Source organism: Cannabis sativa, chromosome 2, assembly GCF_029168945.1.
Source record: "Cannabis sativa cultivar Pink pepper isolate KNU-18-1 chromosome 2, ASM2916894v1, whole genome shotgun sequence".
Taxonomy (NCBI): domain Eukaryota; kingdom Viridiplantae; phylum Streptophyta; class Magnoliopsida; order Rosales; family Cannabaceae; genus Cannabis; species Cannabis sativa.
Window position 1 is genome coordinate 5,147,460 of NC_083602.1, and position 16,031 is coordinate 5,163,490.

Consider the following 16,031-nt stretch of genomic DNA (forward strand, 5'->3'; position numbering starts at 1 on the left):
TTTGTGATTGATATAAATTCAATGATTTTTCTAAAGACATAAGTACCCAATTTTAATAAAATTATAATTTTCGTTTAGTTTTATCAGTACATATCGGCGACTTTGTTAGTATATTAAACAAAGCACATGTAAGACTTAAATTTTAAGTTATTAGGTATGAATGGAAACATATAGTATCTGTTACTTCTAAATTTTCTTTCAATAAACTCGAAAACTAATTCTAGTTACCACTACAAAAAATAGTTACTTTTAGTGATAACCTTTTAGTCACAATATAATTTTTTTGTGACTAAATGTGACTTTTAATCACAATAAAATATTACTTGTGACTAAAATATATCATTTAGTTACAAGTTGTCACTAATTTAGTTTTAGTCACATCAAGTATTGTGACTAAACACACATTTAGTCACAACAAAATAAATTGTAATTTTGTGACTAATACCTTTAGCCACGGACATTTTAGTCATAACATAAAAATAATGTTTTATAATTAGTCACAACTTTTTTACTTTTAATCACAAATTTTGTCGTGACTAAAAGTAAGAATCTTTTTATACAAAAATATAACTTATGTATTATTACCGCCAAAAATTAAACTTAGGTATTTATTTGTAATTGGGAATTAAACTTAGTTATTTATGCTGCAAATCACTCAAAACCTAATTATTAAAATATAAAAGTTTTAAGATCGTAGGGTGATTTTTTTTAAATGGAAATTCTTTATTCAAACAAAATTGTTAGTGCTAATATTTATAATAATTATTAAATTAAATTATGGGATAACCGATATTTACATACAACAACTTAGTGTCTTTTAGCTTTGTAAACTATTATATACCCCTTTAATTTTGTTTTTTCTTTTAAGGGGAAAGATTTAAGGTTTAATATCATTATATCTCAAAATCGTAATAGGTAAAGTTTAGGGACTAAAAAAGAAATAAACTAGAATTTAGGGAGTGAAGTTAGAGAGAGGAGTATAGTTGAAGGACTAACAAAATATCTAACTCGAAGCAAGCAACCAACTTTGTTTGGCCAAAAAAGGAATCCAAGTGTTTTCTTAAACAAAGTATTTTTCCTATGTTTTCTTATCTCTTTCCTCTTTCTCTTTCTCTCTCTCAAACCATTGGTGACTTTGAATCTGGGTTTTTGCAAAGTGTCAGTTCCAAATATTAAAAGCAAATACTCACAACTCTAGTCTTGTCAAACCCTTCAACAACAACAAAAAAAAATCAAAAAATCAAAAAAAGGTAAAATCTTTAAATCCAATTTCATCACATCTTCCTTCCTTCATCAATGCTTTTTTTTGGATCTTGCTAAAATTAACAATTTCATGTCTTTTTTTTTTAGGGGGAAAGAAAAAGATTAAATTTTTTTTTTGGGGTTTAGGAAAATGACTCGGCAGAAAATAGAGATAAAGAAAATAGATAACATAACAGCAAGACAAGTAACATTTTCAAAGAGAAGAAGAGGGCTTTTCAAGAAAGCTCAAGAACTTTCCACTCTATGCGATGCTCAACTTGCTCTCATTGTTTTTTCTTCCACTGGTAAACTCTATGAATATTCCAGCTCAAGGTAATTATATATATAGATTTTGTTAGTTTAATTTAGTCTAAGCTTTTTTTTTTGGAATATAATGGAGTTTTATCTAATAATTTCTTAATATATAAAATTGTATTGTACTGGAAAATAAGCTTTATATTTTCTATATATATATTTATTTATAGATATATATGTAAGTTTTGATAGTACATGTACGTATGGCTCAGCACTTCTGATATGTATATATATATATTCTTTTTCTGTTATTATTTTAAAGAATATTTTTTTGTATATTACTTAATTTACATTTATGTATATATACTTGGGAAAATATATATGTATATTTAGTTTTTCTTTTTGTCTATATGAGATGAGATATTATTACATGTACTTCAGCAAAAAAAAAAAAAAGGATTTATATGAGATGAGACAATAACTTTTATAAAATGGAAATTTTAGTACTACAGTATATAGTACTATGATTTATTATAGGTAAATATTGTAATGTTTAACTTAATAACTTAATAATATTGTAATAATGTTTGGCTCTATAATGGATATGTTATGCTTATTTGATATAAGTCTATATTTATAAGTTTTTTTACATTTATTTTCTTAGAGTTTATGGACTGATATTGTTATCAAAATTAGTAATTATTTATTGTTAATTTATTGCTGTTAATTGCATTAAAATGGTGACATTGCAATTGATTTGACAGTTAGCTTTCAGATATTTTATATTTGGGGATAGAGAGGGATATGATTTTGTCCCGTGATTGTACTTTCACGGAATGCATTCCGTAATGTACGATAGCCGTCAGATAAGGGATTTATTTGATCTGACGGTTGAGATTGATCTAGAGGTAATTATGGTTAAAAAGTAGAAACGTATCCTGACACTCATTTAATGTACCCCGAGGCCTATCTAATGTACCACAGAATACATTCCGTGAAAATACATCACGGGATCGTGTCCCTAATTTTGTATATGTATATCATCAGTGTATTGAGGATATAATATATACATTACAAATATATATTTTATGCAGCTTTTAGTTTGGTTATCTTGAGATACTAATCACGAATTATAATATATATATTTATAATTTCAGCATTAATTTGAATATGTTTAATGTGTTAATTACTTATTATATACAATACATGTATGTACTAGTGTATACTTACATAATTCATGATGAGTAGTTGCTTAATTTTCTAACTATACATTCTATATTTCATGAAAATTTTGTCAATTTCTCACCTAAAAATAAACTAAATATGTCTTAAAAAAATGCTATCATATTCAACATTTTCATTCAGGCATTTCAAAGGATCAATTATATTGATCAGTACAAACATATATAAAAAAGGGTTTCTTTTTCAGCTTTGCATGTCTTCATTTTCTTTATATTGCTATTTGAGTGTGTATATATATATGTGTGTGACATTTAATTTTGTGTATATTCTTTGTTGTTTAAAGTATGCAGCAAGTGATTAAACGACATAGTTTGCAATCAGATCATTATCCTGAAAAGTCGAGGCAACCATCTTTTGATGAGCTTCAGGTAATAACATATATAGTAATACACAAATATTTAGTTACATTTTTGTAATAATATATTAATTAATTCAAGGATGGGAAATAATGTTCTTACTTTTTCTTTCTTTCTAATTTTACACATATAAAACCATGTTGTTGTTTTATATGAATTAGAAGAAGGGTGGTTTGTGAAAGTAGATCTTTTTTTATAATAAAATGTTTTTTTTTTCTTTTCTTTTAATAATTTTTTACAAAACATATAGTATTTAAGATTGGATAATGTCAAAGTGTGTAGTGTTGGAAATACTGTTATATTATGTATAAGAATATAATATATAGATTTAATATGTGTAATAAACTAATAATATTGTAACATATATGACAATATATATATTAATTGTCAGTTTTTTTATAACATTTGGGGAAGTTACTTGTTACACATCACCAATATTATCACCAATATTAAGTGTGTTACACATTTTAATTTAAAATTACTAATGCTATAAGAGTTATGGTGTGTGCATGAGTTACATTTGAGTCCATAACATCCATGGAGTTATGAATTTGAATTTCAAATAGTGATATCCTAAACACTATATAAAGAGGTCTAAAATGCTTATATTGGTATGAGAAGTTTTCTATCAAAAAAGCACATTAATTGTTAGAAAACTCTAAGACTTGATAATTCCCAAAGCTATTTTTATGAAAGTGATCTCAATGCTTAGAGATAGGGAAAATAAGCTTTTGGACAAAAGTTTAATACCTTGTTCTAGTCATAGTGATCCTCACTAATCTACAATACTTAAGATTGTGAGTGAGTGCATATACATATATATTCTTCTTTTGTTATATAATATATATGTATTATATTACATATGATGTATTTTTCTTATATATATATGTATATTGTAACATATATTTAATCAACCTCTTATTTTAATCTTTGTATTATTTTTACAATAGAATTGTAATGCATCTTAATTTTCTTTTATTGTAATAAAATCTCAATCAAATACTATTTTACAAATAATATTAATAAATAAATAAATAAATAAAAGAACTATTTTGCCAAGTAATTAATAACTATATATTTATAGAGAAAAGAACTATTTTTCTTAACATATCTAGTACGTATTATAAAATGAATGGAATATTGGATCTCTTTTCTCTTGGAGAATATACTTATTTTTATGAGTAACAAAACTTTTAGAAAATATAATAATAATATATGAATAAACTACAAGTATGTGCAATTTGTGGATATGGGGAGTTCACATTTTTTATTTGTGAATAATATTAAAAGGGCTAGGGTTGATATTCAACCCAATTCATGCTATGAAGTTTATATATAAATATATTATAAGTGCATGCACATACATCAAAATCAAATTTGGTTCTTAATTAACTCCTTATTATAATTTTTAAATTTGCTTAATAGTACTTATAATTAATAATTACTATCACTAAGACTGTCAAATTAATAATCTGCAATTAAGAACTGAAACCAGCAATTCAAATAATAAACCAGAAATACAAGAACAAACTAATTAATAAAGCCATGAAACAAAGTAAAGAAAAACCATAATATTTATATATATATATATATAGACTCTCTTATAACAACACATAACAATTTAGAATGTACTCCAAAACCCCTCACTCAAAAGAATCTTACTACTTTAAATCTCTCTAACCAACATAACTACTTACATAACTGTATATATAACTACTTTCCAATAATAAAGGAAAGATCTTGAATTAGTTAGTTAAGATTAACTGCTGATGGTATAAATATATATATATTTATATAATTTGGAGAATTAATCTCACAAATTATATAATTAAATGAATCAGTAAAAGATTTAATTAATTTTATAAATAATTAGCATTGTTCTTTTTTGGTGCGAGAAAAAGAGACACGCCCTGTTGACTAGGGAAATTGCAGAGAAGACAATGGAAATAAGGTATTATATTATTATTAATTATTTATACTGTTATTATTAAATGCTTAATTCAATATATATATATATATATAATTTATAATGTATTAATGCAGGCATTTGAAGGGTGAAAAACTGGAAAACCTAAGCCTTGAAGAGTTAAAGAGACTAGAGAAAATGATTGAGACAGGCTTGGAACGTGTTATAGAAACTAAGGTTTTTATTCCATGCATGCCTTTTCTTTTAATTTCTAATTCATTTTTAATACAAATAATTGTGTGTTTATTATAATAATTTTTGACTGACATTATTTTTTTCTTAACATTATTTTTGCTTCAGGATAATAAGTTTATTCATGAAATTGATTCTCTTAAGAGGAAGGTCAGGTGCTAAACTTTGGAACAAAAAAGATATTATCATTGTATTAATTATATATATCTATTGTTACCAAAAAAATGTATTATATATATCTATATATCTATATATATTAATATATATTGTAATTTGATTTGCTTGACTACCATATATGATTTGATTTTATAGTTCATTATTATCACTTTTAATATAGTTCATTCTTTGCATGTGTATTTATATGTATTTGAAATTTTTGAGGTAAGAACATTACTTTTACCGTAGGGCATACCTATTTTTAGAATATAGAAAAATTAATAACAACAATTTTCTTCAATAGAAAGGAGTATATTATAGTTATGGTAGATTTTTTTGTTTTGTTTTGTTTTTGTCTATTTTCAATAAATTTTGAATAATTTATGATATCAAAAATACGATTTAAATAGTTAGTTGTATGCATGCAACTAATTATTTTAAACTTAATTTTTGATGCGGTAAATTATTCAAAATTTCTCGAAAATATGCCAAATGCATAATATAACTATAGTGTACATCGTTATATAATAAAAAAGCATTAAAATATAATTTTTCTAGGTGCCGAAAACAGAAAATATTCTATGTTAGGGACAAAAGTGATACTCAACCAAAAAATTCTTATATGTATATATACTTATTATTATAGACATAGATAATATGGATATTACTGGTGATAATAAGAAGCTATATAAATTGGTTTTGTTATAAGCTTGTGAACAAAGAAATGCGCCAAACAAACAAATATATGCTTTGCCAATATTTTGTGAGTTTTAGAGAATATGATAAATAATAGTAATTATATGCTAGCTATGGTTTTCAAAATCGGTCGAGGCGCACACCACAAGGCGATACAGTTTTGTTGCCATTGAGGCATACACCTTATGCGCGCCTTTGGTGAGAGGCGTACTAAGGCGCACGCCTCAACTTATTTGTGTGTTAGATTATATTTCTTGTTTGCTAACTTGAGTAATTTTAAATAATTTGAGAACTTTAGTTTGGACTTTTTTTTTTTAAAGCAGATTTTATTGAATAAAATATAGATAAGATGAATGAAACCCTAAATTGAAGGAGGGAATATGAAAATGATGATAGTCTACCTATATAATTTGAATACTTTTCAAAAAGTCCCAACAATGGTGATAATAAATGATAACTATTTGGAAATTTAATGAGTTTATTAGTTTATATGCTTTTTAGATTTATAACTAGTAATTTTTCATGACTTTGATATGAAATTAAGTGTTGATTGTTATGAACTTTTATGACTTTAATTATAATATAGAATTATGTATTGTTTGTTATACGTCACTCTTTACAATTTCTTCAAAACATTATATAAATTTTCTATTGTGTGAAAATTAATGGATTTTTTTTTAATGTTTAATTACCATAACGCAAGACTGATTTATTTATAAATGTTATTCTAATATGAAGGGAGTTCTGCTTTCTGAAGAAAACAAGCATTTGCAACAGGTAATTTAATTTATATTAATCATATGAATTTTTTTATTTACTCTTTTATTGTATATTGCTTCTGTGCTTATAATTGGTTACATTACATCTTATGTTTTGTTAATTATAACTTAGGTTTTGACCAGAACCCTGATCATTATATCATCGAACATATATAATATAAATAGCTTCATATTATTTAATTTAATTTCTTTTCGGAGTAAATAAGCCATTTATATTCCATAAACAAAACTGTAGATCAATGTTCCACTAGTTCAACAGATCACTTCCCTCCTATACAATTACAATGATCTCAAACCATATTCTATCTTTATATACCTTATTTGTTTAATAGCAGCTAAACTATTAATTCTACTACTTTCATTATATTTGTTAGAGAGTCCCACATTGCTAATGTGTAGAAAGATAATATAATATATAAGAGGAATGAGCTACTCTTCCCATTGCCAATTGGTTTTGAGATGAGTCTTATCTCCAAATCGCATATGTACAAGCATTGAATGCCACTATGAATATTTCTCCTCTCGGTTAATTTGCTGTCTAGACACCTTCAAATTTGATTGGAACACTATATATATATAAAATGCATGAGCTACTCTTTTTAGTCCCGTTGCATCCTGTCTCCATTTCTCAACCTAGTCCATATTATTTTTTTGGTTTCTTAATTAAAATTATATTATTTATAGGTATATGTGGGTGTTTAATTATTGTTTACGATGGATATTCTCAGCAGATGGCAGGTACAAGTGGTGTAGTTCCAATAATAGATGTAGAAATATTAGAACAAGGGGAATCATGTGAATCAATCACTGCTATTTCCAATCCTGAAGATCTTGATAGCTCCGACACTACTCTTAAATTGGGGTAATCTATATATATATATACATATAATCTGACATATATAAATATAGCTAATTCTATTATTAGCTCCAATATATGATTCACATCAATATATGAATATTGCTAATTAACCTCAGCCAACCTTAAATATTTTGTTTAAGTGTATCAGAAAAGTAGTAACTAGTAAGAAATTAAATTTATAAGACCAAAAATAATAATATTAATTATAAAAAGAGAAAACTAACATTTTTTTTATATTATGTTTAGAAATGATACATTATATTTGTATATATATTTAATAATAATTGAAAAACACTCAAATTACATATTACGTATATTTTTTACATACAATATTCATACAAACCACCTAAAAATACTAATTACAAATGACTAGTATTTGATACACTTTGTTATGTGTAAATAAATATTGTTGTAATTTAATTAAGACTTTATTGATATATACTTATTTGGAATTGTTTGATCAATTTGATATGTGTAGATAATAATATTCAAAGCTGTTCTGGTAATAATATAATGTTAGCTATTTTTTGCAGCTTACCATTCCCTGAGTCAAGCTGAGATGCATGTGTGTGAAGAGTTTAAAGTGGCTACGTTTGATTCAGTACATAAATTAGAGAGAGAGAGAGAGAGAGAGAGAGAGAGAGAGAGAGAGAGAGAGAGAGAGAGAGAGAGAGAGAGAGAGAGAGAGAGAGAGAGACTATTTTTTTATCAATTAAGTTATAAAATTGTGGGAAGGTTATTAAAACTGTTTTAGTAGTACTTATTATTGATTATTAGTAGTATTAGTTTCTAGAGAGAACATTATCATAACAACTTTATATATATATATACACTAATACTCTCTTATATATTAATTATTCGTTTACATATAATTTTCTAGGTCTGTACAAAAACTCTACAACGAACCTAGGTAAAAGATCATCATGTAATAATATGATGATCATGAACCTTATTGTTTGCAATAAATAATTTATTATTAGTTTATTGATCATATATTTTCTTTTACTGATGTAAGGTTCAACTACTCTTCTGTGATCATATTTTTAGTGGGAAAAAGATCTAACACCAAAAACTGACATTTTCTTGGGAAACATAGGATAGGATCTGTTCTAATTATTGAAACTCATGAATTCATCACAAATTTGTTTAAGCACATAAAATGGGATAATGTTTAGTAAGAGGTTAAGTTAATTTGGAGTATAGTCACTATATGTATTGTTAGCTAGGGCATTCTTTCTATTCTGTTAATTTATTACAAAAAGTTGACTTTTTTTTATACAGCTCTATAGCTATATATAGCTTCTATATAGACTAATATGTATGAAATCTATTTTCTGTGGTTCTAAGTTTGAATTCCTTTGATTAGAAAAAATAAAAATTGAATTCCCATCCACCAATAACATAAAATTAAAAAGAAATAATAATGAAAAACTTCACATTATGTATGTTTTCTATGTGAATTGGCCAAGGCAATTGTATTTTTTCTGGCCTTAAACTTATTGTTGGAATTAAGGTTATATGAAGTGAAAAAGAAAATGATGAAAAATACATCTAAAATTGAAAAAATAAATTGTGTTTTTTTACAAGAGTACAAGCTCCCAAATTTGATAAAGTATTATTAGTTCCTTTATTTTATTTATTTATTTATTTATTTTAAATCATTTGTTAATGTGGTGAATCTTCACCCTCAAAATAGGTTATTACAACAGTAACAATGTCCAAGAAACACAATTCAAAACTAAAATCAATCACAAAACTAAAACTTGAACTTAATTGAAAATTAGACAAAGAAAACTTAGCTTGATAATAAATGAATGATGGATCTTTATTGAATAAGAATAGTCAGTAGTACACAATAGAATGAGCCCAAGATTACAGCTCAACACAGTAAAGTATTACAAACAAATGCCTCACTTTGAGGAAAATCTGTTCAAGAGTGATACTCTCTTTTACATCCCTCTACACACACTCACTATGATCTTGGACTCTCTCTCTCAAATGAATCTAAAGTATGAGCTTTGGAGATTAGAACTCAGAACTCTCCTTTTGAGAATAGAGAAACACTTATTTATAGTTGTTGGTGGGGTCCCCTTTAAGTTGGTATTAAAGCCAACTATTATAAATAACAACGGCTTTCTTCAAATTCATCTGATGAGCAAATAGATGGACATAATGACTTGATAGGTTAAGTGAGTTTAATACCAACAATTCTACCTGATTAGACTCACTTAAACACTGATCCAAAATAAATGAGTGAGGGAATTAAATGTCCTGAATGCTCAACAAGTTTAGACAGTGCCTAAACTTGTCTCTAGTTACACTTTTAGTGAAAATATCTGCAGGGTTATCATGTGTGCTTATTTTCTTCACTTGCACCTTCTTGGATGACACAATATCCCTTATGAAGTGTAACTTGATATCAATGTGCTTTGACCTCACATGAAATATTGGATTTTTCATGAGATGTAAAGCATTTTAATTGTCACAATAAATTGTGATATCCTCATATTTGAAACATAATTCCTCTGTCAGCCCCTTAAGCCATATAGCCTCCTTGATGGCTTCTGTAGCAGCCATGTATTCAGCTTTCGTTGATGATAAGGCTATCACTTTCTATAGGTTAGATTTCCAGCTGATGCAGCCCCCAATAGCAGTGAACACAAACCCTGTTAGGCTTCTTCTAGTGTATAGGTTTACTGTAAAATCTGAGTCCACAAAACCAATTATTTCTTTCGTGTACTGGTTCTCCTTACTGAACACAATACCTATGTCCAAAGTATTGGAATTTATTTTACCAGGATCTTAGATCTACTCACAAGTATGTTTATTAACACCCTAAATATGAACTTTCTAAAACGATGAAATAAACACATATAAAGTTTAGGAAACCTTACATTGGGTGCAGCGGAACATAATGACTCATTCCGTTCAGATATCTAGCCCTTGATTCCTTTCTGTAGCAGAGCATTATCAATATCTGAACCTGGATCTCTTTCTCTGAATCTTTGATGCTGAAACTCCTTCTTGCTGAAAGTCTTTCTTCACGATCTTCCTCACTATGATTGAGGTATCACTTGCTGTGTGTGGGCACTACTCATACACTAAGAATTTCGAAATTTAAGGAAGAAGAAAGAGAGAGTGGGTTCGGCCAAAGATAGGGAGAGAGAGAGAGGCTCAGTTTTTTCTGAATCAGAAGTGTCAGAAGAAAAGTGTAATTTTCCTGAAGCCTTCACTATCTATTTATAGCATTCCACTAGGGTTAGGTTTGAATTATTTGGCATTAAAATAATGAAAATATCAGTTTAAATTTCCTACAAAAGTGGTCGGCCCTATATTAGTGGATTTGGGCCTTACTTTTTACAATTTTGCAGTTTTATCTTTTCTGCATCTGATTTTCTCAAAAACGCCAATTTTCTAATTCAACCATTTAAATGCCAATCCTAACTATTTAATAACTATAAATAATTATTAAATAATATTGTCATTTATCATATTTATTAATTGAACCATACAAAGTATCATAATTAACAAATATGCCCCTATTAACTCTTTCTTTACAATTTCGCCCTTACTTAGTGAAAAATTCACAAATAGACGTAGTCTAATTTGAGAATTATAATTGATTAATCAAAACCAATTATATGAGTCTTACAAACAATATTATCTCAACTACTGCGGGGACCATGGGTCTACATAACCGAGCTTCCAATAAGTAGATCAAGAATTTATTACTAAAATTCACTAACTTATTAATTCTTCGTTGAATCCACGCATAGAACTTAGAATTGCACTCTCAGTTATATAGAATGCTCTATATGTTCCACCATATAGACGCATCATTAGTTATCCATTGTTATAATCCTAATGTGATCAATGATCCTCTATATGAATGATCTACACTGTAAAGGGATTAAATTACCGTTACACCCTACAATGTATTTATTCCTTAAAACACTTGACCCCGTATAAATGATATTTCAGCTTATGTGAAATGAGTACTCCACCAGTTATGTTCGTTTGGTCAAGCTCGAAGGAGATCATCCTTTGCTTACTATTCGCCAAATAGAAGCTATAGATTCCATGTTTATGCTAGCGCTCCCACTCAATTGCACTACCGTGTTCCCAAAATGTACGTATCACCCTGACCTAAAAGTAGGCTTAACTAACAAATCAAAGAACACGAATAGCCTTTCAAGATTGAGCCTAATCATAACAGGATTAAGAACATTTGATCTAGGATCAACTAGGCGATATTGACTTGAATAGATATTACGGTAAGTTTAATAAATCTAAGTCAAAGTTCAATATCGGTCCCTTCCGATGCATACTCCATGCATCCAACCTGAGCTTTACTTTAACCAATGCTCTGGAAAGAACATAGCACTTCTCCAAATGCAAGTAAACTCTGTTGTAGATTATCATATCAGTAAAACCCTATGTCTGATAAATCTAGGAAACTTTATTCACATAGTCATGTTTACTTTCCAATGTGTTGACGACACAATAAACAGGATCAAGTATGTGAAAAGGGTTTCAGATGAATTTATACATTATGTACATATAATCATGAAATAAATCATGTGAACCATGCAACATTAAATGTTATTTCTGATCTATATTAATAAGTAAATCTGATTATATTGAAATGAGTTTTATTTAGGGCATAAAACCCAACACAAAGTACCTTTTAATTACTTCATTATCCATTTCAATGCTTCCCAATGTTCTGGGCCAGGGTCTGAAATGTATCTGCTAACCACTCTCATTGCATGAGCTAAGTATGGGCCGAGGTAAAGGTCCTAGAGGCAGGGCACGTAGCCGGGGTGATGCTAACCCGCCACAGGCTACCAAAGCTGCCCAGGATTTGGAAAGCACATTTGCAAAAATGCAAGCCAGGATTAATGAACAAGATGAAGAGATCTAGCGTATGAGACAGCAGGGTGCTCCCGCAATCCCTGCTCCAAAAATACCAGTAGCTCTTGCCCCTATTGTGCAGGCAGGACCTGTATCTGCAGTGAACTGAATGGAACCCCTATATGAAATGTTCCGTAAGCAGGCACCTCCAATTTTCCTAGGAGGTCCTGATGTTATGAAAGTCGAGCAGTGGCTAACAGTGATTACCAGAATCTGAATTTTATGGGCGTCATCGACAATGATAGGGTGGCCTGTGCCACCTTCCAATTTCAAGAAGACGCTCTGGTATGGTAAGACATGGTGTCCCTGACTCAGGATGTTACAACGATGACTTGGGAAAAGTTCCAAGAACTGTTTAATGCAAAGTATTACAATGAGGCAGTTAGAAGCGCAAAAAGAAAAGAATTCACCCAGCTAACTCAGAAGGAAAACATGAGTGTTACTGAATACACAACTCAGTTTGACCGTTTGGCAAGATTGGCCTCGGGAATCGTGCCAATTGATTTTAGTAAGAAAGAGAAGTATCTAGATGGGCTGAACTCAAAAATAAGACATGACTTAATGATCACTACTGATGACAACACCACCTACGCTGATATGGTGGGTAAGGTGCTGCGAGCTGAGGGCGCAGTGGAGTGCACCTTAGAGTCTCGAGGGACTCTGGTTGTTGGTAGGGCTCCTACTCCTCCTACATCAGGCTTTAGAAGGGGAGTTAGTGGATCGGCCACTGATCACAAAAGAAAGGTACCTACTGCATCTAGTGGTTCAGGTCAGAATTGGAGGTTTCAAGGGAACTAGGGTCGAGGCAATCGTCAGGGTAGCTCCGAAACCCGATACACTTACCCAGAGTGCCCCAGCTGTAAGAAGCATCATCTGGGAGAGTGTAAAGGGCAGGGGTGATTCCAGTGTGGTATGCCAGGACAATATAAGTAGGATTGCCCCCAACTCAAACCTGAAGTACAGAAGACTGCAGCAAAACCTACTCCAGCAAGGGTTTTCACGATAACTCAGGCTGATGCAGAAGCCAACCCTTCAGTGGTAACAGGTCAGCTCTCAGTAAATAACTCTTACTTCTCTGTGTTATTTGACTCTGGGGCCACTCATTCCTATGTGTCAGCCAAAATTTTTAGTAAATTAGGTAGACCGCACAATAGTTATGAATCAGGGTTTGGAACCCTATTGCCTGGCGGATCAGAATTGAGGATAGGGAGTTGAGTGCTAACTTAATAGAGATGGATTTAGCAGATTTTGATATTATGCTGGGAATGGATTTCTTGTCCAAGTACTTAGCCAGTATTGATTGTAAGAGGAAGATGGTAATCTTCCGACCTGAAGGCGAAGAACTGTTTGTTTTTGTTGGATTAGTTCAGAGATCTCGGATCCCAGTAATCTCTGTATTAACAGCCATGGAATCGTTACGAGAGGGATGTCAAGGATTTCTGGCCGTGGTATTGGATACCACTCGGCCTGAGTCTGATCGCCCAGAAGACATCAAGGTGGTTCAGGAATTTCTAGATGTTTTTCCTGAAGAACTTCTGGGTTTACCACCGCAGAGAGAAATTGATTTTGTCATTGACTTAGCACCTGGAGCAGAACCGGTTTCTAAGGCCCCTTATAGAATGGCTCCAGCAGAACTTAAAGAACTGAAAATTCAACTCCAGGGGTTGCTTGACATAGGGTTTTCACGACCTAGTGTGTCACCCTGGGGAGCTCCTGCACTGTTTGTCAAGAAGAAAGATGGGTCTTTGCGGATGTGCATTGACTACCGAGAATTGAATAAATTGACAATCAAGAATAAACATCCTTCACCTAGGATCGACGATCTTTTCGATCAACTTCAGGGTAAGACGTTCTTTTCAAAGATTGATCTCCGATCGGGCTATCATCAGTTGAGAATCCGAGAGGAGAACATTCCAAAGATAGCTTTCCGCACTAGGTATGGATATTATAAATTTCTGGTTATGTCATTTGGACTAACCAATGCTCCCGCAGCTTTTATGGACCTGATGAATAGAGTATTCAAGGATTTCCTCAATATTTCCTCAATATTTGTGTTACTGTATTTATCGACGACATCCTTGTGTATTCTCAATCCAAAAAGGAACATGAGTAACATCTCCAAATGGTTTTACAATGGCTTCGAGAATATAAGTTGTATGACAAATTCAAGAAGTACAAATTCTAGCTATCTCAGATGTCTTTTCTTGGGCACATTGTTAGCAAAGACAGGATTAAGGTGGATTTGGGGAAGATAGAATCCATCAGGGATTGCTGCATCTTATCAACGTAAGTTGCTTGCGTGAGATCAAGAAATTTGTTCTTTCAGTTTTTAATAACTTGAATACCAAGAACATTATTTGTTACACCCAAATTCTTTATATGAATTTGAGTTCTTACTCATCCTTTCATGTCTGACAATATTCTAATATTATTTCTAATGAATAAGATATCATCTACATAAAATACTAGGAATACCACTAGGGGTGGATAGGATCCAATTAATCTAATTGGACCGAATCGGTCCAATCTAATCCAATTACAATAAATTGGATATCCAATTACAATTGAATTTGATTGGATGTCAAAAGTTGGCTTCTAATTAGATTGGATTGGTTGTTGGATGTGAATCTAAGAATCTAATTAAAAATTGATCCAATCTAATTACATTTAACATATATTAAAAAATTATTTATATTTATTTATGTATAATAAAAAATATGAAAAAATAATAATAAAATATTTTTTAATCATGTTTTTCTTGTTGAATTAGTAATGTTTGGCTATTTTGTGTATTTGTTTTCATAATTTTTGTTCTATTTTATTAGTTGACAGTATTGTTATTTTAGTTGTCTTAAATTGTTAATTTCATTAAACTTGAAAGGATGATATCTTTATGGAGTATTAAACTTAAATGAAGGATGATCTTTAGTTTTTACGTATTTTTCTTTATTTTCTAGATTAATATTAAAAATTAAATATGTAATTGGATATCCAATTAGAAAACCAATCCAATCTACTTAGTAATTGGATTTGATTGGATTTTGAGGTCTAATTGGATTAGATCGAATGATAATTTTCCAAATCCAATAATTGGATTGGATCAAATTAGGAGAAAAATATTGGATTGGATCGGATGTCCAACCTTAAATACCACAATTTGATTTACCTTTAATTAGTTGGCAAACACAAGGCTTAACAATATTTTTTTTAGAGCTATAGATTTTGATGATCACATCAAACGTATAATTCTAGGAACAGAAAATTTTCTTAAGTCTATAAATGGACTTACTCAACCCACAAACTTTCCCTTCTTATCCTTATATTTTGAAACTTCTAATTAATTCATAAATGATTTTGTCTAATATTCCTTTAAA

General features: G+C 29.8%; 1 protein-coding gene across 4 annotated transcripts; it reads left to right on the forward strand.

The window, feature by feature from the left end:
• The first annotated feature begins 1,036 nt into the window (after window positions 1-1,036).
• LOC115721274 (MADS-box protein SVP) lies at window positions 1,037-8,736 on the forward strand. Of its 4 annotated transcripts, none has more exons than XM_030650540.2 (9): window positions 1,037-1,250; window positions 1,351-1,575; window positions 3,023-3,107; window positions 4,991-5,046; window positions 5,139-5,238; window positions 5,362-5,403; window positions 6,844-6,882; window positions 7,613-7,746; window positions 8,277-8,736. In XM_030650540.2, exons 2-9 carry the CDS (start codon window positions 1,394-1,396, stop codon window positions 8,299-8,301), a joined length of 663 nt encoding a protein of 220 aa, XP_030506400.2. In that variant the 5' UTR covers window positions 1,037-1,250; window positions 1,351-1,393; the 3' UTR covers window positions 8,302-8,736. The 4 variants fall into 4 exon arrangements, with proteins under 4 accessions (XP_030506400.2, XP_030506401.2, XP_030506402.2 ...); XM_030650541.2 differs by having other exon boundaries at window positions 1,038-1,250; window positions 7,616-7,746; XM_030650542.2 differs by having other exon boundaries at window positions 1,041-1,250; window positions 4,997-5,046.
• Window positions 8,737-16,031: the final 7,295 nt, after the last annotated feature.

What these genes read in the sequence shown, in the direction of transcription:
- LOC115721274 (XM_030650540.2), top strand. Translation starts at nt 1,394, where the DNA reads ATGACTCGGCAGAAAATAGAGATAAAGAAAATAGATAACATAACAGCA. An exon ending in CATCTTTTGATGAGCTTCAG is followed by an intron (nt 3,108 to 4,990) that starts GTAATAACATAT and finishes TTTTGGTGCGAG; the next exon opens with AAAAAGAGACACGCCCTGTT. An exon ending in AACGTGTTATAGAAACTAAG is followed by an intron (nt 5,239 to 5,361) that starts GTTTTTATTCCA and finishes TTTTTGCTTCAG; the next exon opens with GATAATAAGTTTATTCATGA.